At 41.9% G+C, this 24,831-nt stretch overlaps 1 protein-coding gene across 13 annotated transcripts in view; it reads right to left on the bottom strand.

The window, feature by feature from the left end:
- ABLIM1 (actin binding LIM protein 1) overlaps nt 1-24,831 on the bottom strand; it is a 298,002-nt gene that overhangs the window by 37,987 nt on the left and 235,184 nt on the right. For 7 of the 13 annotated variants that reach the window (XM_057735892.1, XM_057735891.1, XM_057735894.1 and 4 more), the window contains 2 exons: nt 13,687-13,774; nt 11,192-11,250 (listed from right to left, as the gene is read on the bottom strand). In XM_057735892.1, coding sequence (XP_057591875.1) covers nt 11,192-11,250; nt 13,687-13,774 — 147 coding nt within the window. Of the gene's footprint in view, nt 1-8,212; nt 8,297-11,191; nt 11,251-13,686; nt 13,775-24,831 lie in introns of all 13 variants that reach the window. The other 6 variants (XM_057735888.1, XM_057735890.1, XM_057735886.1 and 3 more) reach the window with 1 other exon arrangement.

The raw sequence follows: 24,831 nt of genomic DNA, 5'->3' as shown, positions 1-24,831 counted from the left end.
TGGGATAATCATTAACTACAAGTAGTCCTTCACCTTCAAGTGGCTGGGATCTAATATTTGCAAACAATACAAAAATGAAACCTCTCATGTAACAACATGAGAATATTAATAGCAGCGAACATTTATTGCCCACTTATTACGTGGCAGGCCCTGAACTGAGCACCCCCAAGGCATGCTCTCATTTAATCTTCTCAGTAACCCCAGGAAGTAGGTACCACTAATTTCCTTATCTTATAGATGAGGGGAAAGTCACACACAGGGAGGCAAGTGTCAGGATTTGAAACCAGACACTCTAGACGCAGAGCTCAAGCTCTTAATCCCTGCCCTAAATCTTCTGCCTATGTTGCAAGGTCCGTGTGGCCATTTATTTTCCATCAACATGGCTTTGGAAAAATGAGGTGAAAGTAAAATATTGAGATGAACTAGCAGAAGAGAGTGCCTGCTAACTGAAAATGTTTTTGCTGCCACTTATAAACTTCTGAGAAGCCTGCAATAGCTCAGTGTTAGGTGGGGTGGGAGAGGGTGCCCCCCAGGACAGTCAGACATCTTCGGTGCTGGCACTGCTATGACAAAGGTCTGTTCTCATTAAAAGCAGTGAGGACCCTGTGTGAATAGCCAAAGTGCATGCTGAGCTGTGAGGTCTCTCCCATGTTAACCTTTTTTTTTTTTTTTTTTTTTTATCAAATGTGGGTCAGGGATCGTTTCTGTCTCTCCTGTAATGACGCACCTGGGGATGGCTCTGACGTGTTCTCCTCCCTGGTGTACTGCACACACTGATAGGAACGTAGCTGCGGAAGACCATGAGCACAGGTCAGGAAGCGGCCCCGAGCGCTCCCTTTCAGGGATGGAGAACCACGTAGAAGGAAAATGTCTCCTGGCTGAACCAGCCTGTCCCACTCAGTCTCTCTCTCTTTTCCTTCTTCACTGGATAGATTATCCTATGAGTGACACAGGCTTTCTCTGAAGCATTTATCCTACTCATTTATGCTATTAATATTGTTGGGCTAAAGGGTTTTTTTTTTTTCCTTAATAGCAGGGCTAAAGGTTTTAATATCTGACAATCTGAGTTCTTATCAAGTCCCATTTGATTCTTCAAAGGTTTCCAGATTGGAATCATCTCCAATTTGCATACAACTACCCTAGCTTCTCTGATTCCAAAATAAAGAGTTTCAGAGTTTCAGAGTCAGTTTTTGAAGTCAAGCCAATGTTCACCAAATCCGCTGCTGCCCTGGCTCTTGTTAGAGAGCGTACTCTGCCCAGTGCATCTTCAGACTACTTGTTGTATTCGAGAAACTCTTATGATGCCTCTTGGAGGTTTAGAATCTGCTCTTCCTTTCACTGCGTTTGCCACTGTTTGCTTTTGCTTCCTTCTGACCTCCTAACCTTACTGTAAACTTTACTTCCGTAGGCATCTTATTTTGGGGTTATTCATGCTTGCCTATTTTCTTACAATGGGCTTTATTTTCCTGTTTAAAATGAAATAATGGGATAAAACACAACTCTGTATAGTATAACCTAGTGGGGTTAAAAGGCTGGTTTTGGAGTCAAATATCTTGGCTCACACACTGGCTCTCCTAGCTGTGTGACATTACATGAGGGTCTCTTTTTCTTTCCTTACTCTCTCTCACTTTTTTTTTTAACTTCCTTGAGCTTCAACTTCTCTACTTATAGAATGGAGGAGAAGGTACTTATAACACCTACTTCCTAGGGATAAATGAGACAATGCACCTTGTCCAGCGCATGAGAAAGACCCAGCGTTTTCCAGACAGCTGACATTAGACTGGAGCTCTTAGCCTGCATCTCAAATAGTGAAGGGCGGCACTGCCTCTGTTTCACTCCTCCTGATAGGACAGTCCTTTCAGATGTGAGCTCCACAGACCAGACGTCCCTAGAGCTCTCCGCAGCTACCACCCTTGGAGGCCTTTCCACACCTTGGAACTCAGGTATCTTAATTATCTCAGTACAGGGGGCAGCAGTCCCACCTGGAGCTGACAGAGGTCCTTCCCCTCTTGAGAACCTTATGTGAATCCGTATCCTCCTAAGGCAGTGACTTCCTGCTTATGTCTCAGCTCTAGTTAATAACATCCTTCAATGACAGATGGCAAGGAGCTTGCGCAGGCCTGTCTGACCTGCCAGGACAGTTCCTGGTTGTCTGCCTCTTGAACTGTACTCCAAGCTTAAATGGTACACAGGGATGGCCCGCTTTCCCCCACAGTCCCTGATGGCTCCCGAAGTGTATTTGTTTACTCGACCGGCAGAGGTTAGAGGTCTCTCCCTTATGAAGACAAGATAATTACTTCTAAAAATTGAACTATTATTTGTGGAGTTTGAATCTTAAATATCTAGAATTTTACTTTTCAATTCAACATCTAGACTTCCAAACATGGTGAATTTTATTTTTTTATGTTTTAAAGTGTTAATTGAAAAAAAAGCCAAATCCTAGCATTACATCACATGACAAAAAAGAAACCCAAATGGTTCAAGACTTAAATGCAAATGTAATTTGAGAGAAGTATTTTAAAATAAGAAAAGAAACATGCTGAATTTTAAATGGACGTCGTGTTTATTACTAAATCACCCTTTTCTTCTTCTAGCTGGATTTTCCCTTTAATTAATACACAACTTGCTGAAGGTCTCTGATGGCCTTCATCTTCAAAAGGCACAGAACTGTCTTCCGACATAGCAGCTCATATCCACACAGTCAAATTAAAACTCATCTTAACCTCAAAAGCAACAACTTACTGACATGTTTTCCCTCTTTCAAATCCCACTGACAGTTTCTTCTTTATCATTAATTCTAGTGTCACCTCTTTGGGCTGTAACAGAGTTACAGATGATCCATATTTCCACGTGATCCATCTGTGCAATTATTTGACCTAAATTACCATTTCAACCTATCCAGATATCCAAGTCACAACAGTGATTCGCCGAATTAAATCAAGATCCCAAATGGGTCAACAGCCTTTGTTTCTAGAATTCTCTATGAGAGCTATGATAGACACAACTACTCTCTTGCCTACATTAAATATTTTTTCAAAAGTAATATTTTTATTAGTTATCTATTTTATACATATTAGCGAACATACGTCAATCCCAATCTCCCAATTCATCCCCCCCCCCCCCCCACCCTGCTTTCCCTCCATGGTGTCCATATGTTTGTTCTCTACATCTGGGTCTCTATTTCTGCCTTGCAAACCAGTTCATCTGTACCATTTTTCTAGATTCCACATATATGCGTTACATACGATATTTGTTTTTCTCTTTCTGAATTACTTCACTCTGTATGACAGTCTCCACATCCATCCACATCTTTACAAATGACCCAATTTCATTCCTTTTTATGGCTGAGTAATAGTCCATTGTATATATGTACCACATCTTCTTTATCCATTCATCTGGTGATGGACAATTAGGTTGTTTCCATGTCCTGGCTATTGTAAACAGTGCTGCAATGAACACTGGGGTGCATGTGTCTTTTTAAATTATGGTTTCCTCAGGGTATATGCTCAGTAGTGAGGTTGCTGGGTCATATGGTAATTCTATTTTTAGGTTTTTAAGGACTCTCCATACTGTTCTCCATAGTGGCTGTATCAATTTACATTCCCACCCACAGTGCAAGAAGGGTCCCTTTTCTCCACACCCTCTCCAGCATTTATTGTTTCTAGATTTTCTGATGATGCTCATTCTAACCGGTGTGAGGTGATACCTCATTGTCGTTTTGATTTGCATTTCTCTAATAATTAGTGATGTTGAGCATCTTTTCATGTGTTTGCTTTGCCTATATTATAAATGGAGATAATTTCAAATACGTATCCCCAAAGGTATGCCCACTTCTGTTCTACACAGAAAAAGAAACAAGAATCTGCCGTTAAGCTGTTAAAGCCGATGCAATTTACTTACTCTCCTTTAATCACTTTTTCCTTCATGCCTTACAGAAAACAACAACCTGAAAACACAGTTGGAAACCTTCAGTTCTTTCTTGTGATGCCATCTTTGAGGGGGTGGGGCTGGGAATAAGGTAGAGGCAACAGTGGAAGAAGCAAGGTAGACACAGGAAGGATTGGAGACTGGCAGTCATCTTTCAAAGCATTTTGCCAACAAGATTAGGCAAATCATTTAATCCTTATTTTGGCGACAAGAGGAGAGGATCCTTCAGAAAGAAACCTGTGGTTGTGTGCTGCTGTCCTTCCTCGATCTCTCGTGAAGAAGGCGTCTAAATCTACATTTATTTTTCCAGCACACCTTCACATACTTACTTTTGATTTCAAAAAGCTTTTTATTTTCTTCAAAGGAAAAAATAAATCAACAAAGAGAGGTCTCACCAGACTAACAGTTCATTTCAAAGGGAAAGAGAAAAAAATGGCAATGACCCCTAATGGTAGATACTTGAAAATGCACATCTTTTTGTTTTCCGTATGAAACTTTCTAAAAAGGCCTCTAGCTACCTTTCCCTTGCTTTTGCCCCCTATGCCTTGACTTTGTGCATCTATTCTACCCTTCAGAAGGCACAATCACTGAATAAAAACTAATTTGCAGAGATCTTTTTAAGTTTCCACCCCAGCTCTCATCATTCTTCAAATGTTCACCACTGAAAACACTTACCAGGGCTTTGCTGGGAGATTAACCAGAGAAATGACATTTTCTGTTTATTTCCAATCAGGGGCCGCCATGCACGCGCCTGGTCCCTTCTCAGAAGGAGAGAGCTGGAGAGCTCTCTGCTGCCCCTGCCTCCGCACCCCCGCACCCCCCCATTCAGCAGGAGCAGGGGTGCAGCAACTACGTTCATCTAATCTGCATTCATCCAAAGCCATGCTCTAAGACAGGAGAGAACTACAGGCAACTGGCACCCAGATGGGAGAGATCGTATGCACACCTACGGGACAACTACCCATATAAGGTGATTGACACCTTATACGAAGTGCTGCTAAGGTTGACAGTACCTGCCTTGGGTTTTTGTTGAAGTTCACCAAACAAGATGGTGATAATAGCTGCAGAAGAAGGAATACTTTTAAAAATCTGCATATGTTGAATGTTCACTGCTAAGTCAAAAAAGGAACTCCTCTTTTTTGCTTTGTTTGTTTGATTTTTGGCAGTGCCATGAGGCTTGCGAGATCTCAGTCCCCTGACCAGGGATTGAACCTGTGCCCTGAACAGTGAAAAATGTAGAGTCCTAACCACTGGACCGCCAGGGAATTCCCAGGAACTCCTTTTGGAAAAAGAAATTTGTGTTTGCGAGGAAGCAGGAGGGGCTCACTGGCACACACCCCCTTCCCTGGCGCCAGGTGCACGACTGCCATTGGCCTTTACTGTGGCTAAGAGTCCTCACTGTCTTTGCAGGATAAATCTTAACATCCATATATTCTGAATTGTAAAGACACACCAAAAAGAATAAAGTTCCCAAACAGAATGAAAGCTAGGAACAAAGTGGTATGTATGGTAGCAACATTAATAAAACAATAACCAACAGCATTACTGCCTTGTTCTAGAAATACTTAAAGCCTCTAATTAGCTCCTTTGTAGAAATATACACACGCTATTTGTTGGGTATGTTATGGGTTTGCAAGTGCATACGTTATAATACAGTGAATGTTAGTTTCAGAAGAAAAAAACTCATGCCCGTTTTGGATGGCAGCTGTTCATGCTTTAGCCTCCAAAGGTGCAGCACAGAAGCCCCTTCTTAGAATGAAAGCAAGTGATCCACTCCAAATTATTACAAACTTGGTCCTGGGAATATCGTGTGCATTGTTTATAATGAATTACAGCAGGAATTACCAATGCTCAGTACGACTTTTACCTATAGACAAAATGTGCTATTCCTATAAAACTCTTCCGGGTAAGCAAAACCGGAATATGTTTTTCTTAGGTAATTCTATTTTCACCATTTTCTTTACCTGTAATTCAGCAAGAGGAAAGAAGGAGGAGATTTCAGAAAATAAATAATAAAATGTCTTTCCTCCACAATAAAACCAGGTTTATTTCCGGGGCACGGAGTGCTGAATGTCCCTGCAAGGAGTACCGTTTACCTAACAACTAAAGGTGCTTGAAAATATCTGGTGAAATAAGCTGCTCTGTAGGCCACAATATTTAAAAGATCAAAATAGCTGGGCAGCTTGAGAATTGCTTTGGTGTTTTCAGGCTTCTCAAAGGTTCTGGTGAGCTCTTCCTCGATAGCCAATAGGTGAAGCAAGACCTTGTCAAATGGCCCATTTTCTCTGCCAGGTCCCAAGCTGTTTACCCCTTTCTGTGATGGGGCTACACTTGACTTTACTGATATTTAAGGTTGGATAATGGGATAATCAGATGTCCCTTTTGAACAACAGGATAGGAAGAGAGAAGTTTTTCCAAAACAGATCTCTCTCTTCTCTCTCTCTCTCTCTCTCCCCTCCAGCCCGCCACTTCTCAAGGTGCTCCACATCTCTTAAACGTAAGGGTCTGGAGAAGACCAAAAAATTTCACAGTTGATGGCATTCTTCTTCAAGTCGTGAAAATGAATCCCTTGGTGATAGCCTTAGGCTAACAAAGTAAAACACTATTTGAGTTATAAAGTATACTTTTGGGGAAAAAACCCAAAAGTTATTGAAAAAGCAACTTCTTGCCAAGCAGCCACTAATTCTGAGCACCCACTTGCAGTAGGGACAATACCTGGCTGTTCCTCTGGATTCATGACACTGTAAGTTCACTATACATGAAACCCTGCCACTGGAGCTAAAGGTTTAAGATAGATGAAGATTATATGACAAACACACATTGGACGTAAGCCAGCATCACGGGCCAACGCAATGCACTCGAGGCCTGGAGTCTGTAGTTAACTCTCACTGCTTATGACCTGTAGCCTTGGGCTGACTTCATTCTGTAGATGAAGAAACTTAGCGGGTTGATATCTAAAAGGTTTCCTTCTACTCTGAAATTCTGTACTTCTAACTACCTTTCAGACCATTTAAAGAAAGAAGGTGACGTTATAATAAAAGTAGATCCAAACCAAAATTCTCCTGGGCCGTAGTATAGTTCTGGCAGGCACAGAAAACAGGCACAGGCACAAAGCCTGGACTAAAGAGCTGTGTCACAATCCTGAGTTGTCAGCAGAGCTACAAAATGGGTTTCATCTGGACAAAGATGGGATTGTGGAAAGTCGCTTGTAATTTAATGGCCCAAGGTTTCAACTGATTCTAAGAGACCCCGAAAGAAGGTCAAGTGTGTGCAGGGGACACACTTCCCTGCCTCGCTGCTCATCTGGAGAGCAGGCTGAGTACCCTCGCTGCTCCTGTAGGAGGCCCTGGGCAGGTGGTGCTGCCCTTAAACACCTTGTCTTCCTAATACACCATCAGACTTCACCAGTATTTCATGTTCTCCTCTTTTTGTCTTCCCAGGTTGCTCTCTCACTCTCCCTTTGTAGGACAGTGGAAAAAACATGAGTTATGGGCTCAGAGAGACCTGGGTTCCAATCGCAGCTCTTCTACCCACCTCTGGGATAACTTGGGGCAAGTTAGTTAACTATGATGGGTCTCAGTCTCTCCATCTGTAAGATGGGAATCAGGATAGCTACTTCATGGGGATGCTTAGGGAGCGCCAACGAGAGCCTTTGCAGAGCTGGGGCCTGCCCTTATTTGTTTTCTTTCCCACTTCACTACTCCTTCCTGGAGCAAAACCTCTCCCTCCCCAAGCTCTGCGTTGCCCCAGCTCCATGCTTCTGCTGCTCTCTTTGTCAGCCCCACCCCTTTCTCGTCATCTCTACATGTTCAAGTCCCATTCAGCCTCCAAAATGCAACTCAAAGACCACTTCTCCCAGGAAGTGCCTCTCAACCCTCTCCCTCACCTGACCTTCCTTGATCTTTATGAACCATATCCTGTGATACATTTCTGTTATCACTTGATAATTATTTATCTGCGTTTTCTTCCTTACTATACCTGGGTACTTGGCAAATATTTGTTCAACGAACAAACATGTGAGCCCAGGACCAAAAGGGTAGCTTCCAATGTGCTCACTGTACTGAAGACAATGCTTTAGCCATTGCTCTAAATGCAAACATTGTCCAGGGAAGAAAACAGCCAGAATCCGAATGTGAGATGCACTCCGTGGGGTGAGAAAAAGCATCTGCCTCTGCAGGAGCTGAGAAGTTATGGGGGGAGAGCAGCAAGGTGGGGGCAGGAGAAGCGACAGAAGCCTGGGGCCCAGGACAGCAGCGCCGAGCCTCAGCCCAGACACAGCGCCCACCTGCAGAGACAGGGACCGTCCTGGGCGTCGAATCAGACTTTTGGGATAAAAGAAATCAGACGGAGGACGACGGATGTTGGGTGGCTGCCATGAAACATGAAAAAGGGAAGAATGAACAAAGGAATAGCCTCAATTCAGAAGTACTATCACAAAAAGAACAAACACCTTCAGGAAAACTAATTTGATAAGAAGTGACAAGTGATATCACTTCAGCTGCTGTGTGTGTGTGTGTGTGTGTGTGTGTGTGTACTTTTGGGGTCCATGTTTAAAAGCATCGTCACTGGTCTATTCTTCTTTTTCTTTTTGGCCATGCCACATGGGTTGCAGGATCTTAGTTCCCTGACCAGGGATTGAACCCGCACCCTCGGTAGTAAAAGCGTGGAGTCCTAACAGCTGCACCTCCAGGGAATTCCCTAACGGGTCTTCAAGTTACAGCACTATGTTCCAACTCCCCATGATTCCTATCCATTTATTTTGGCTTAAATATTCTTATATATGAAGAATTAGAAGCCAGTGAAACCACTGAGAGATGTTGTTAAGAATCTGTAATTACAAACGCCCCACAAGGTCTTGAAGTACCAAGAACATGGACTCCTCAGTGGGGTTGCCAGAGATTCTCAAAACATTTTCATTTTGCTATGGTAACTGCACTGATGTAACACTGGGTAAACGGCCTGGAAATCCTGGCTCAAGACTGTCATCTGTAGACACACCCTTTTCCTTCTTCAAAATCTAGCCTCTTTTAAATCCCATCAACGTCAGCACATACGCCACTTGGGGCGCGTCAGAACCTTTTCCCCTCAGAGGTGCATCACCCTCCTTACTTCTGGGTGAATGAGCTGAGGGCTGGGCTCACCTTCCAAGTGGTAAATGTTGGCTTTAGGAGAAGAGCTTTGGAATTCTCTGGAAAGTTTCACTAAAGGGAGAAAACACAACAGCCCCTCTTGGCCAGAATGAGTGGAAGTATTTTACTAGTTGTTTTCATAATCTTATCCAAAGAGTTCCATCAAGATGCGATCAGGAGTGCTGATTTTTTTTTTTTTTAATCGTTTTAGTAACACAATCTGCAAACTCAAGCAATCCTTACAGAGAAAAGACACATTCCATTCAGTCTGGCCTCGTTAGCATTCCTCTCGTCGTCTCGCAAAACACTTCATCAAAGAGGAAGCAAAAATGATTGTTGGAAAAACTGAAGCAACACTGTAAAGACAGTGCAGACCACTAGCTACTTGGGTGGTTTTTGGGCAGCATTCACAAGCTGTGCTGTGAATTTTACATTCTTATGATAAAAGTGACAATAAGCACTATCTTTCATGGTCTAGTATTTTATAATGATAACCCACTTTCAAAGCACCCACGGGTCCTCAAAAACCCCAGAGTCTGGTGACTGTCCAGTGTGCGCCTGCCTGACTGACAGACGGGAGGGTTAGGGACACCGGCTCAGGCTGAACCTCTGTGTTGAATCAGGGACCACATCGTCCTGATATTGGTGGACAAATTCTTTGTCTTTACTCAATTATTTTCAGAACAAGTGATGCTTTCCCCCTCCACTTAAAGTCTGATCACATTAACAGAATTTTAAAGACGACTGCTTTTATTCAGGGTCATAGGCAAGGGACAAGTTTCTAAATTATGCAAATGGCAAAATATCTCCATCCCATCTTACAGATGCCAGCTGAAGCGGAAAAAAATAGCAAAGGAAATAAAGCTTCTGGGCAGACATGGACTTCACTGAGAATAAAGGAAAGATACTGGAAAATGAAAATAAGAGCTGTCACTCCCAGGGTGGAAGGCCAAAAAAAAAAAAAAGGGTCTCACTGCTAATCATTTCTCTGAAGCCAAGTCACCCCTTCACAAGTGACACATTAGTGATTGGGCCACACTGATGGAGCAGCTGTGTAGCCGCTGGGGATTAGGTACATCGCTCCTTATGCCTGCTAATGGCCGATCAAGAGGAAATGATACCACATTCTAGAGTCTTCTAGAGTCTGGCTTCCAAAAGAAATTCAGGCCTTTCCCTTCCCTGAGGCACCAGGTGGCCTCATCAAACTCCAGTTTTTCCATGGCTACCACTAAGGTAGCTAAGCTGAGGGACTGTAGACTGGGGTCCAGTCTGATTATTGCTCTGAAAAACACAGTCCAAGTGAAAAACTGGGGCATCTGAGTAAGATACAGATTATGATCATGGCCTTGCAATTGTGTATAGCTTTTTGCTTTTGAAACAGATAAAATATTGTCACCTAGAGGTGATCTGAGAATTGAGTAAGATCAGGGGAAGGCTTTAGAAGCGAAAGATATTTAAAAAAAAAAAAAAAAAAAAGGAAAGAAACAAATAAGTGAGAGATAAAGAGAGTCTATCCTCTTGCCCGAGTGGTCCACGTTCTAGGGATTTACGAAAACATTTTGATGCTACCTAAGGTTTAAGTCACAAAAACAATTGGGAACACTTGTTCATATTGACACGTCTGGGCTCATCATGATTTTCCCCAAAGGTTTTATCTGACAAATCAACAGCTTTTGGAGATAGAGGCCACTCGGTGAATTTGAATTTGAGAGGCCAAGCCAATGTAGCAAGAGCTGAGCCATGGCCTCAGAGTTTGGGCTGGAGTGTTATTACGGACAAAGTGCAAAAAAAGCCCAGTGAGGAGGTCAGCAGATGTTGGACCTAGAACTTGATGAAACATTTTTGCACATCTGAAAGATGATTTGACTTTTCCCTTGAATGCTTTCCTAAGAACCTGATTTATGAGGCAAGGCTTATTTTGTCCAACCCAAGCATCTGGAACAAAAACCAGCATCAATTTAAGGTAGGGGGAAACCTCCTTTCTTGGCCAAATGGCCTTTCCACTTGGTCTGCTAGAGAGAAAAGGAAAGTCATAAAAGAGTACTTTCACCCAGACTCCAGTCCCAAGAGTTAGTGACTATGAACACAAAGCTCAGCGAGTACACCTGGCATCGTGGCGCTGATGCCTTCCTTACCCGAAGCTTTTCCTCGGTCTTGGTAGATTGTTTACAGTCGGGATGCCAAACGGTAGAACCTGGAAAGACAACGCATGGCTTAGAACAAAGGAAACGGAAAGCCGTTCTATCAGACGGAACTTCTGAGAATGGCCCTGTGCCCAAGTGAATCACGACAGCTCAAACTCCAGGTGAGTTTTCCACATCTTGTCTGAGCTTGTTCTATAACAGTCACAATCCTAGAGCACAGAGACCACTAATTGTGTTTTGATGAAAGAGATGTTTCATTCTTGACTGGGTGGTGTTTTTTGTTGTTGTTGTTGTTGAACCGTTTCATTATCCTCTAAAGGTAATGTCTATGTGTTTACCAACAGCTGCATTTAATTTCAGAAATATAAGCCATAAGGCATGTTTATATAACACCAAAGCAAGCAATTTGGATGAGGGCAATAAAGTCAAACCAGATCGTCTATATCCAGAAGCAAAACTCACTGAATTTTCTGTTGATCCAACAGATACAGTAAATCAATCCAACTAGCAGAAAGGTGAAAGTTACATTATAAAGCCACAAATTTTCGTTTAACTTTTAACCTTTTAATTAGCTTCAAAAAGTCTTCACTTTTAAACTAATGAAGTTAACTAAAGTGTCATTTTCTGTTTCTGGGTCAGTGCCTCACTTTATAGGATTGTAAAGCACTTTTTTGGATGGTACCAGTACCAAAGAACTAAGCAAAACACATATCCAATTGGAAGCTCTTTTCTTATAAGAATCAAATGTCTGCCTACATGATTTTTTATGCCTAGATAGACAATGTATGTAATTTATGGCTAAGGCATAAATGGGCTCATTCTTCAAGGATGTGCCAAGAGGACAGGCAAAGAACACCAAAGCCCAACTCTGGAAGAGACTTACAACAATCCCCAAATTCTGAATGTAGCCCCAATTAAGAGCTGTTTATTTGTAGTTTGAATGTGCTAGACTTGTGCACACCTGAAATCACCCTCTCAATTTAGGTTCCAGAACCATGTGCACGTGCAGAGCTGCACCCAGACAGAGCCCCAAGTCTCGGTTCTTAGCAGACACAGGGGTGACATGCACTCGTGGGACGTTGATTGTGCGTGCTGTAATTGACACACTCGGATCTAAAATAGAGCCTGGAGACCAAATGAAGAATAAATCTTCTCTGTGCTGAAAATGTAAAGTGACACCTGCCTACTGCTCCACGGAGTCACAGCCTGTCCTCAGGGGAATATGTCATACGACACCCACGTGAGACTGTGGATTTGGTGCTTGTCACTTGCCTTTATCGGGCCCTTTAAAATTCAGTGAGACTTTTAATCATCATTTTTCAGAGATCATTCTAAAGCTAAAAGGACGTCTGTGTTGTCAATTTCTCACATAGCTAGCATTTTTTAAGGGGAGAGTAGCCAAAGCTTCGCTCTAATACTCAAGAATCGTTTTCGGAGACTTTTCTCAGTTCCACAAAGAACAAAAATTGAGAGCAAAGCAAACCATTCATTAAAACTACACATAGAGTTACGTGCAGAGAGAGATGAAGAAATGACACGCAAAGGCTGATGAGACCCAGTAATTAGCAAAACTGAATAAGCAATAGCTCTTACGGTTCTTGCTAATTTTACTGATAAGTGCTTGTCTATTTAATGACTCTTTTTTTCCCCGCTAAAAATAGCAAAATGCTCGCACAGATGGTGCTGTTTGACTGGAGGAGAATCCTCTCCTAAAGCTCTCCAAGAAGCTTCAGAATTTTAGAGGAGATAAAAGCTAAGCATAGTTATACCTGGGAAAATTTTTCAAAATTATTTTCATTAAAAAAAAAAAATCAAATAGCCCTCTGGTAATGAGCACTTTCTTGGCACCAGAAACTTCTCAATTTCTCTGCCAGGGACTTTGGGTGTGTTCTCTCTTACTCTCTGTTCCTCTCTCTTTCAATAGGACAGCTATGTCATCTTAATAGGATGAAGTACATCTGTGATACAATTCACCAAATATAACATTTTCTTCTTGCTGAAAGCCTGGATAAGAGCAACTTCTCCCCCCTCCGCACTCCACCCCCTCCCCCCCATCCTTCTCCCTCTATAGTGAAGTGAGAAAAGGCAAAGTAGCCATCCAAGGTGTAACATTTCTAGAAATGCTTTTCCTCTTTTGATCTTTTGTTTCCCAAGCATATTCCCAGGGGTTGGGGGGGGGGGGGGGATGGGAGGAGGTGTAGCTGATTTTCACTCTTGCCTTACCTCCACAGCATCAAACATCAAGTCCAATTCATTCATCCAGAAGCAACACACTCCTTTGTTAATAGCCTCAGGGGCTCCCTGCCAGCATGTCAATTGCTTGGCTGATAAATACTAACTGATGAGGTAACATTTGGCTATGTTCATTTTGGATCTGGGTAGCCCTGCAGCTAATGAAATGCCTCTTTCTCTAAAAACAAACAAACATAGCAAGGTTTTCTTTCTGCAGGTGGGAAGAACTTATTGGATTCTGGAGCCCACTTTACCTTGAAGATACATTTCCTCTCCTTCTGTGAACATTTGGTTGCATCTGCTGCATCGTGCACAGCTAGGGTGGTAATGTTTGTCTCCCGCCTGCAAGAGAAGAGGTCGCAAATATTTAATCTATTACTGGTCACTGTGCCCAGCCTCTTTCCCGGACGTGGGAATTTGAGAAAAAGAGAAGCTAAGGCAGGAAAAAATAATTGTCCAGTTGACCAAACTTCCCATGCCAACAAGCTCTAGAAGCTGCAGCCGATCCCACTGGATCTGGGAGGGGCTCAAAGACCAGTTACTTGTGCCTGCCACATGGGGCTGCCTTGCCTCTTGGGGTTTCTGGCATCCAGTTGTCTCTCGGCATGGGCTCTCCTGGGTGGTTGCTAGCTACACACCATGTGCCTGAGATGAGTCTACTCCATCTCCCAAACAAGCCCACCTCAAAAAACAGTAACACCCAAATTGATGTTGGAGGCCAGTGCTGGTTTGTACTGGAGCAATAAAAAGAAAGGATTCTATTTAGCAGGTTCTTGCTTTCCTAGCTAAAGAGTCTGAGAATAGTATAATCTACCCAGTTTACATCAAGATGAGAAAAACCACAGTAAAAGACACCATCCACTGCTTTTTATCTCGGAAGGAGCCCTAACTCTCTTCATTGCTGCTTATAATACTCTTTTGCCAAAGTCTCATTTTAATTGTTTTCTGAAGAAGGCATTTTACTCAGGAGGCTCTGCATTATTCATGGGCATCTCATAGCCTTAAATATGACAGATGCCATCACAGTAGGTTCTGACTTCCCCAAAGCAAAATGTCACTGGACACAGGGACAATTCTCTAGGCAGGTGCCAGCTCACATTAGAGTCACACTCCAAATGCATGCCTGACAAAACGAAATCCTTTCGTTCATAGCTTAGCAAAGTCTCACCACCCAAAAGTTACCAGATGTACTCTGCAATTAAATCATTTCATCAATCAACTGTGAACACATTTCTTTTGCATGAACTGTGCAAGGCAATGCTGAGAGCCCAGAGTTATAAGCAGCTTCACCCTGTGCCTGCGTGAAATCTTAACAGGAAATCAGAGGTCAGGTAGTGATTCCTTTCTCACACCCTCCTGTAGAAACTATGAAACCACTTAGCCGCTAGAGTGTGAGATGGTGGTCAGCTACTCAAGATAATCCAGTGGGGAAAAAAAAATTGAAGTTATTTAAAAGTAGAAGCCAGGAATGAAATCTTTTCAGTGGTGCCTGCCAAAAAATTCTAGAAGTGTAATTTTGCTCTTATCCACACAGCATTATTTTTTTTTGGAGGGGGGGGTGGGGAGGTGAGGGAGTGTAGGAAATGTTCACACAAAGTAGCTTTCTCTTAGGCCATCCAGGGTTCAATGTAAGTGAAGGCAGGAAGAGAGAAACTATTACTCAGTTCTAAATTGTGTTGGGTCAGCTGGGATATCAATGCTGGGAGGTCCCAAGCATTTGGACAATCTGAATTCTCAAGGAAAATGTAGGGGAAAGAATTAAGGCCCCTTGACAGGAATCTGGTGTAGTCTGCAATGAAAAACATACCTCTCAGTATGCTAGAAACAGGACGAAATTTCTTCAAGCAGATAAAGTAGTTCTACCATATTTAGTGGTGCAACATTAGAAGCATTCTCATTAAAGATAGCAACCAGAGATGTATACTTTCACCAATGTTTTTCTATATTGTTTTAGTCCTAGCCTATGTGATAGGTCAAGAAAAAGAAATCAGTATAAAGGTCACCAATAAGAGTTCAGTTAAGTAGCTACATAAAAAATTTATAAAAACCAATAGTTTTCCTATTTACTAGCAATACAAATTAAGTCCAGGTGATGGGAAAGAGGTCTACATTTGTAATAGCAACAAATAAACGCGTCAATGCAAGATCTACATACGGATCTTAACTGAAGGGCATGAAAGACTTAAATAGAGACATGGTATTTGCAGATGGGAAAACAAAATATCATAAAGATGCCAAATTATCTGAAATGAACCTATTAATGCAATATATTCTCAATCAAAATCCACACAGGCGTTTCTTTTATAGAACTTGACAAACTAATTTTATAAGTTCACATGGAAGAAATAAAATGCACAAAAATATAAAAACTGTTTTTGAAAAAGAGAACAGCACTGAAGGAGGTTTTTCCCTTCCCAATTAAAAAGTTATTCTAAGGCTAAAATAATTAAAGTGTTCTAATATTGGAGCAGGGATAGAGAATAAATCAGTGGGACGGAAGAGGAACAGGTGCATAGCCACACATACAAGAGAATTATGATCAAGGTTTCGAATGAGTTGAAAGAAATAGTTTATTCAATTAATGGTGAGAACAATGAGTTTTTCACTTAGATAAAGTTAAATCTAGATTCCTAACTCACAACCTATACAAAAATAAATTCTAGAGAGGTACAAAGTTAAAAGTAGAAATAAAATCATAGTAATATTAGAAGAATATGTAGGAGACTATTTTAACAGAATTAGGAAGGTTTTCCTAAGCAAGGCAAAGCCTAGACACAAGAAAGATAAATATTGACTGTTCACATGTGCACACACACATGCAATCTCTATTAGACATAAAGTTATGAACAGGGATAAAATATCTGCCATGAATTTCAGAGAAAAGATTATTATCTAGAATATATAAAGAGCATCTACAATGAAAAATAAATGGCAATATGGGCAAAAGGCCATTTCCAGAGGAAATGCAGTAACCCCCAAAATAAAGAATTAGCTCAACCCCACCAGGAATCAGGGAAACACAATTTAGAAAAAGAGTATTTTTCTTCAACAAACTGGCAAAGATAAAAAGAAGACTAAAGTGAGGAAATAGGTGTTCTCACACATTGTTGGTGAGCAACATTCCTTTTGGAAAGCAATATTTATTGAAATGTAATGTGTACATACTACTCCCTGATGAACAATGCCACTTGTAAAGGCCATTCTACAGAAATTCTCACACATGTGCCCCAAAGTGTATGTATTAAGGATATTCAGTTTTGAATTATTTATAACAGCAAAGAACAAGGAAACAGAAGCAATCTAAATAAGAAAGTGGTGAAGTAAAATATTGACTCATATGTACCCATTAAAAGAATGAGGTAAACTTATATGTATTTACATGGAAGGAGTTCAAACAAATATTACTAAGAGAAAAAAAATCAAGTGGAAAAATTATGCCTATGATCTGGCCTTCTACAGTCATGGCCAAAAGTGTGGAGGTACTGGGGTAAGTCTGCCTGGATTCAAATCCAGTTTCAGCACTATGTGGTCCTGTGAAGGTGACATCTCTCTAACCTTCACTTCCACATCTGTAAAATGGGCAGAATAATAGCACTTAACTCATGGAGCTGAAGAGAGGACTAGCATATTGCCTGGCATCCCACCCCACCCCCCCCAACCCAACCGCCAGTCCTATAAGTCAGGTGCCGTTACTACTATTTATGCCAGAGGGGACATGCATATATAAGTATATTGATTTTATGTGTGTGTCCTGCACGGAGAGAAGGTAGGGAGAATGCACACCAATTAGTTTTCTGTGGTTCCTTGTTGGGGAAGAGGAAGGAGCAGGGGTGGGAACCTAACAAATTTCCTTCGTATGTTTCTGTATCGCTTTGATCTTTTTATAAGAATTCATTTTTATGTTACTGTATAATAAGGAAATAAAGACTAAGAGGAAAAAAGCCCATTGTCGCTTGGGGTCATAATACCCAATGTGACCTTGGGCAAATCATAAATTCTTGGAAACTCTATTGCAAAGTAGAGATGATGAAATTGATAGCAGCAATAACAATACAAGTGAACATTTTTATTGTGATTATTCTGTCAGTCACTGTTCTACATACTTCAAAACTATGGTCATTTGTCTCACAATAACCTACGAAGGTTGTTATTCCCTACCTATAGATGAGGAGCTGAGGCTTGGAGAGGTTAACTAAACTTGTCTCTGGTCACACAACTAGAAAGTGGAAGGGCCAGGCTGCAAACCCAGGTAGTCTGGCTCTGGAGCATGTGTTCCTAACTAGTACCATAACTAATAGCCATACGGTACCCCACCGCTGTGTCTATCTCACGGTGATGCTAGGGTGAACGATCAAAGGACATTTTGAAAATGTCGTGACGTACTGCATACAATAATAATTATAATAGGAATAACAACACAATAAGCCTCTGCACAGAAGTGGTTCTGGGACCATCTACAGATGTTAACGCGGCTTGGGATGCTGACAAAAGGCCCTCTGCATGCCGCCCTTTCCCGAGGACAGGCACAGGAGAGTAACTGTGTTCCATGAACTGTCGTACAAGATGGATGGAAGATTCGTCAAGGGCCCCTGTGGCAGGGCTCTGCTCTGTAAATCATTGGCAAAAGCACTGCTGAGAAACACCGCCAGCATAACGCCAGCGGCGTCGGTCTTAACCCGTGCACTTGCTTTATCCTATGATGCTGAACATGTCAAGAGGTAGAGTGAGCCAGAATCAAAGGGCAGTTGCACAGCTGTTCAAAAGTCCTTCTGTGTGTGCAGCAGTCCAGGCCCAGGGGATGGGGTCACAGGGTCAAGTGCTCAGGATAAGGCAGCCCCTCCTTTGCATGGGTGAGCCACCCCCTCTCTGTTTCACTTCTTCTTAACACAGGCGCCCATGACCGTTCACAGACAAGCCCTGTGCACAGGGTCAGGAAAGGAATCAGAGCTAAACACAGACAGGGTTATATGCAAACGAACCAAACAAACAAACAAAAAAACCGGATGTAGCTGAATGAATCCAAAGCATCTAAATTAGAGTCATTTTTAGAAAAAGGAAAAGTATGTCAGATCACAAGTAAATGAGATTAAACAGCATCCCTGTAAGGACAGATGAGGAACACACAACTCTTCAAGGAGAGGAGGCCATTGATCACAAACTTGTAAAGCAGTGTGGGCTTTGTTGTGACAGGTGACTTCATAAACAGTGGTTACCGGGTACCTGGCCCCAGCTCACACCCTGCAACACCAGCTCTGGCTCAGCCTGAGAGGCCAGATGCACCTCTGGAGCTCACTACAGCCCTGTCTTCACCATTCTCCGTCCATCTGTGTACCCTGTTATTTAAAAAGCTACAACCTTATTTCTTAACTTTCACATAATCAAAATGCACATGTTAAAACATCCACATTCGGGCTGGCATTAAACTCTACGGACATAAACGATTTGCTTATTTAGTTGAATTTTATAAAAACACCTGCATACACATTCAAAGTGCTAAAAATTCTTTGCCTTTATTAGTGCTGATTAAGTCAGACTTCTGTGGCTATTATTCCTATTTAGTTAATTTCTAAATTTAAACATAAACTTTATCATACAGGCGAAAATACCATCTGGGGAAATATTACCTGCTATAAAGCAGGATTTGGTCCAAGGCACCAAATGTGTTGTGAAACCCACTGTCTGGAAGAGGTGAAAGGAGCCCTGAACTCCCTGTAGACACCGGGTACAGGGAAAAGGTTACAAGATTCAGAATTAGGAGACTGGGGTATCATTTATTTCTTACTCAAGGGACCTTGATTATGTCACTACTTACCCTCTCCAAGGCCCAGGCTCCTCCTCTGTAGAAAGTGAAGGGCTGGATTAGACAATTTCAAGTCCCATCCTGCTGTAAAATTCTATGATTCTGTGTGAAATCCCATTGCTCTACAAGCTCACATGGCAGTGTTAACAGAAACGCAATTTGGGTAGAGAAAGGACATCCCTGATGGAAGGAAATGAAATTTCACCAAAGACTCCATAGTGTCTGATAGCCAGGAGGAGTTCTAATGCCCTGACTAAGGCCTGTGCCAATGCAACAGGCCACTGGGAGTAGAAAAGAGAACTGTAATTATAGACTCTGTCCTTGGACAGATAATCTGCTTAGCTCCTGGACGGCTAACTGCTCTTTTCAGTTTCTCTTTACTCCCTTTCTCTTGGAGTGCTTTACTCCTGATACAGCCCAGGAGATATGGAACATGGCCCTGAGGTCAGCCTTCAGCCATTTATAGCTTACGCCACGCCTCCTTCCAGAAAGGACTTTCAGATTCTTATCAGAGAGGCCATGATCTGAAAACAATGGAACAAAAACCTTAGAGGAAAAAAAAAAAATCAAAAAGCTCCACACTCAGGCAAACGTGTTTGTTGTCATTCGAGCTTCTTAGCAGATGAGGACAAATGGGAAAATGGGCCAGAGAAGTCTCCCTGTGTGAAAAAATGGCCACATACAATTGTCACTAGAGACTGTTACTGATTCTAAATTAGTAACAGTCACCATAGGCTGAAATTCGATAGGGTCTTGCTCTGTTCCAGGCATGGTACCCAGGGCTCTGAGTGATGGGTCTCACACAGCCCTGTGCAGTAGATGCTATTTTACAATTTTGTCCTGCAAACAAAAAAGGAAAGCTCAAAGTGAATAATTTCTCCAAAGCTCCCAATGCTTCCAAAAAGCAGAAGTGGGCTGTGAGTCCAGGCCGCCTGACTCTAGGCCTACTCGTGCATAAACTGCCTCCAAAAAGCACCAAAGGAATTCTCATAGGAGCTCCTCAGTTCTGGAGCAGCAAAACAACTTTCACACTAATTTCGCTGATGGTTGGAAACATCCAAGTCTTTTCTTATACAGACCCGTGAGAAAAACTAAGGGTGCAGCACTAAAAGGTCATTGAATGAAGTCATTTTCATAGAGGAAGTTAAGCTATCAAGGTCTAGGTCTGCAGTCTCTTTTTAAAGATCTAACTTGATTCAGAGATGGTGCTCAGAATACCCAAAGGAAAAAACAAATTGCATTTCTGTCCCTGAGACTCTCACAATCACGGTCTGGTTGATGGTGCTCTCAGACCAAGGACATGCCAACACCTGGAGGTTAGTACGTCGGCCTAGATCAGGGATTTTCTAACTTTACTGCACATAAGCAACACCCAACAGCCTTTTAAAAATGGGTTCAAGGGCCCTAGGGTGGGGCTCAGAAATCAGCTTCTTTTTTTTATTTCGTAAGCACTGATGTACGTCTAGGCAGGGCATCGTAAACTGGGGAAACCTGATGGTAGGTGAGGAAGCCAAAGGGAGTAACAAGGATGCTGTTTCCGTGGCAGGTGCATGGGTGGGGTGGGAAAGGCAGAATCATGGTAGGTCCCGGTTTTGCTCCTGTAGAAAGGCAGTCTGGGGGTGCTGAATCAGCCTTCCCTGTATTTGCTGTTCTTTTCCCCTTGAAGTGAGAGAGGTTTCCAATGCAACTGGACTAGCTTGATCTTGAAGCTACCACTCACTTGTTTCGGGAGGCTTTTTCACCTGACGCAGTGTCCCGATTGGGCAGGATGATGAGGGTGTGCCTTAGCCCAAAGTTTGGATCCTGGGCAAAGGTGAGTAAATCAGTCTGCCCAGGCAGCTTGCACATAGCCCAGAGGGCTCTCCACAAGTCTGTGCAAAGCCAGCCTGCACAGAGAGGAGCATCCTGCAGCCTCACCACCTCACCAACTACAACCCCTGCTCCAAACACCAGGGGGAGGGGGCAGCTGGTTTTCCCCAGAGAATATGCACAAAACGGTGCAAAGAGAAACACACAGCTGCCTTCCCATGCTCTGGTTCCCTTTGACCAGCTCAAAATACAAAAGAATAAAAAGGGCTTTTTTACATCCCAGTGTAAATGCATATTGACTTTTTGTGGATGGTTACTGCTGTCTTATCTCCTTCCAAGGAACTAACTGCAAAAACTTTTAAGCAGTCTTTGCCATTTAACAGTGCTAGATAAACATTATCTGTAGATGTGTGCATTCCTGAAAGACCTAATCAGTCTCTTTGAATTGAGCAATAGATTCAGTATAATCTCTACCAAAATCCCAGTCAGATTACTTGCAATTAACAAGCCGATCCTAAAATTTATATGACAATGCAGAGGACCTAGGAGAGTCTAAAATGTTGGGAAAAGAATAGGACAATATTGGAGACTTAGACTACCTGATTTCAAAACTTACTATAAAGCTACAAGTAATCAAGAAGGCATGGTATCAGCACTGGGATAGACAAAAAGGTCAAAAGAACAGGAGAGAGAGTCCCAAAATAAACACACACATTTATGGTTAACTGATTTTCAATAAAGGGCTAAGGCAGTTTGATGGGGAAGGGATAGTTTTTTTCAACAAATGTTGATGGAACAACTGGATATACACGTCCAATCAAACCCCTACCTTATACCACACACAAAAATTAACTTCAAACGGATTACAGACCTACATATAAAAGCTAAAACTATAAAACTCCTAGATGAAAACAAAAGAAAATCATTTAGGCAAAGACGTTTCAGATATTATAGATTTAGCAAAGATTTCTTAGATATTATACAGAAGCTTAATCATAAATTGGATGTTCTCAAGATTAAAACCTTTTTCTCTTCAAAAGACATCAAGAAAATGGAAACGCCTGCCACAGACTGGAAGAAATTTCTGCAAATCATATTTCTAAAACTGGACTAGTATCCAGAATATATAAAGAACTACTACAACTCAATAATAAGAGGCCAAGGGCTTCCTAGGTGGCGCAGTGGTTAAGAATCCACCTGCCAATGCAGGGGACACAGGTTCGATCCCTGCTCCAGGAAGATCCCACATGCCACGGAGCAACTAAGCCCGTGTGCCAAAAAAAAAAAAAAAAAAAAAAAAGAGGCCAAGCAACTCGATTAAAAAATGGGCAAATGATTTAAATAACACTTCACCAAAGAAGATATACAAATGCTGAATAAGCACATGAAAATATTTTAAACAGCGTTAGTCATTAGGGAAATAAAATTAAAGCCACAATGAAGTACTACTGCACACCAACTACAATGGCTACAGTTAAAAAGACTGACCACAGCACGTGTTAGGAGGATGTGAAGAAAGTGGAACCTTCACCCACGGCCAGTGAGAATGAAAAATGGTATAGCTACTTTGGAAACCTCTCTGGCAGTTTCTCAGAAAGTTGAACATAAATATACCATGTGACCCAGCACTTCTACTCCTAGGTTTCGAACTAAAAGAAATGGTAACTTATGTCCACACACAGACTTATATGCAAAAGTTCACAGCAGTGCTCTTCATAATAGCCCCAAACTGGAAATAATCCAGATGACTGTCAGCTCATGAACAGATAAACATAATGTGGAACATTCAAACAATGCAATACTGCAAAGCTATCGCTTTTAATTAAAAGGAGCAAACTACTGATACATGCATACAACATAGATGACCCTCAACAACATGATGGTAAGTCAAAGAAGCCAGACACAAAAGACTACATACTGATTCCATTTCTATGAAATTTCTAGAAAAGGCAAAAGGAAAGAGATATAAAGTAGATTAGTGGTTGCTGGGAGTGGGGATGGGAATAAGACTGGGAGCAGGGCTGCCTGCAAAGTCAGAATGAGGGGACGGAATGAGGTTGTAAAACTGCATTGAGGTGATGGCTGCATAATTGTTTAAACGTAATAAAAATAAATTGTATACTCACAACGGGTGAATGTTGTGGCACGTAAACTATTCGTTAATAAAGAGACAAGACAATTTAAAAAAAAGAAAGAAAACAGTGGGGGGTGGGAGGTGTGGGAAAGACCTGATCAGAAGACAAGAGGGAACTTTCCTATTCACAATTTACAAGGACACATCAGGGCGTGCATGCATTCATTCCTTTTGGGGGTCCAGATTCCTTTGGAAAGCTGTTGAAAAACATTTTTTTTTTTTTTTTTCAGAACAAAATATACCTGCATATATAGAAAGCTAGATATATGTGTGCAATATTGTACTGTTAGCAGTTGTCTGAAGACTTGAACATTTTCAAAGCGATTGGAAAACAACTGTCTAACTTGCTAATCTAATCGTTATTTCTCTTTCTTTAGAGGAATCACTATTCTCTTATACAAGAAGAGAAACAGAGCTGCAGAGATTAAGTAACTTGCCTGGGACCACATGAAACACTGAAACCAAAACCTGGGCTATGCCGTTAACCTTAAGAGTCGCTGCAGGGATTTTCTCAGGCTAGTTCTTCGGCTGATGTGCTTTCATGCACAGTATTTAATTGGAGTTCTCTCTGAGCTTTTGAAACAGATAACATCATCCTCCTTGTTTTACCATGGTCAAACCGAGTCTCAGAGGCCAAATGACTTGCTGCATCAAAATCAAGATCACACAGCTAAGGGTCAGAACTAGGAAACATCCCAGGTCTTCAGACACAAATTCGATTCTCTTGTACCAATATCACCACATCATGGATACACTGCTTCTCTTGTTTCAGAAATCTTAGGCAACTAGAAAAATAACTCTTGTATGATAGAAGATGATGGTCAATCCTCTGGTTTCTCTTCAGATCGTATAAATCTTTCACCTTTTACTAAAAAGATGGCCAAAATGATTGAAAACGTTTAGTTAACATGTATTTTGGATATTCTGCCAAATTTCAAGGCAGAGCAAATAACTACACTGAAGGCAAAACATAAATCTGAAACGCATGGATCTCCACATGTGAAACTAACCTCTTCTCCCTGGTGCTCCCGCAGTTCTGGGCTTGGACTGTCCCATGTGTTTTACTTTGCCTCCTGTGGTTTACGGCTGGGCTGTCTGCCCCATCCCACTGTCCAACATGGAGTGGAAGGAGACGGGCTTTGGAACCAAGAGAACCCAGGATCTGCATTCTGACTTTGTAAACGGTGTGGCCGTGGGCACTCTTCTGGACTTATTTCTTCATCTGTAAAAACTGGCATAAGAAAACCTGCCACATAGGTCTGTTATGAAAATTAAACCAAAGGCAAGTTGAGTTCATACCAAAGTAAGTATCTGGTACCAGGCAGTGCGGGTGAGCTTTCTGCCTCTCTTTCGTGTTAGATTTTACTTCGCTTTAAAGACGTGGGCCACACCTGTGTCATCATAAATCTAGGATCTCTCTTGCTTTCCATAGAGCAAGCTTTCTAGAAATGTCAGGTGAATTAACAGGCCAAGAGAAGCCCTTATCCCCAAATCTCTAGAGGGATGAACAACCATTTCCTGCATAATTATGGCCAAAAGAGAACTAAAGGATGAACTTCTGTGCCCCAGCTGTCATTTCAGTGTTTGCTTGTTTCCAGATACTACGCTAAGCACCTCACAAACCATATCGCATCTGACCTTCCCTGCAGCCCTGTG

The sequence above is a fragment of the Hippopotamus amphibius genome, chromosome 5 (assembly GCF_030028045.1).
Source record: "Hippopotamus amphibius kiboko isolate mHipAmp2 chromosome 5, mHipAmp2.hap2, whole genome shotgun sequence".
NCBI classification, from domain to species: Eukaryota; Metazoa; Chordata; class Mammalia; order Artiodactyla; family Hippopotamidae; genus Hippopotamus; species Hippopotamus amphibius.
Note: the sequence above shows the minus strand (reverse complement) of the source record. Positions and strands in the feature narration are given on the sequence as shown.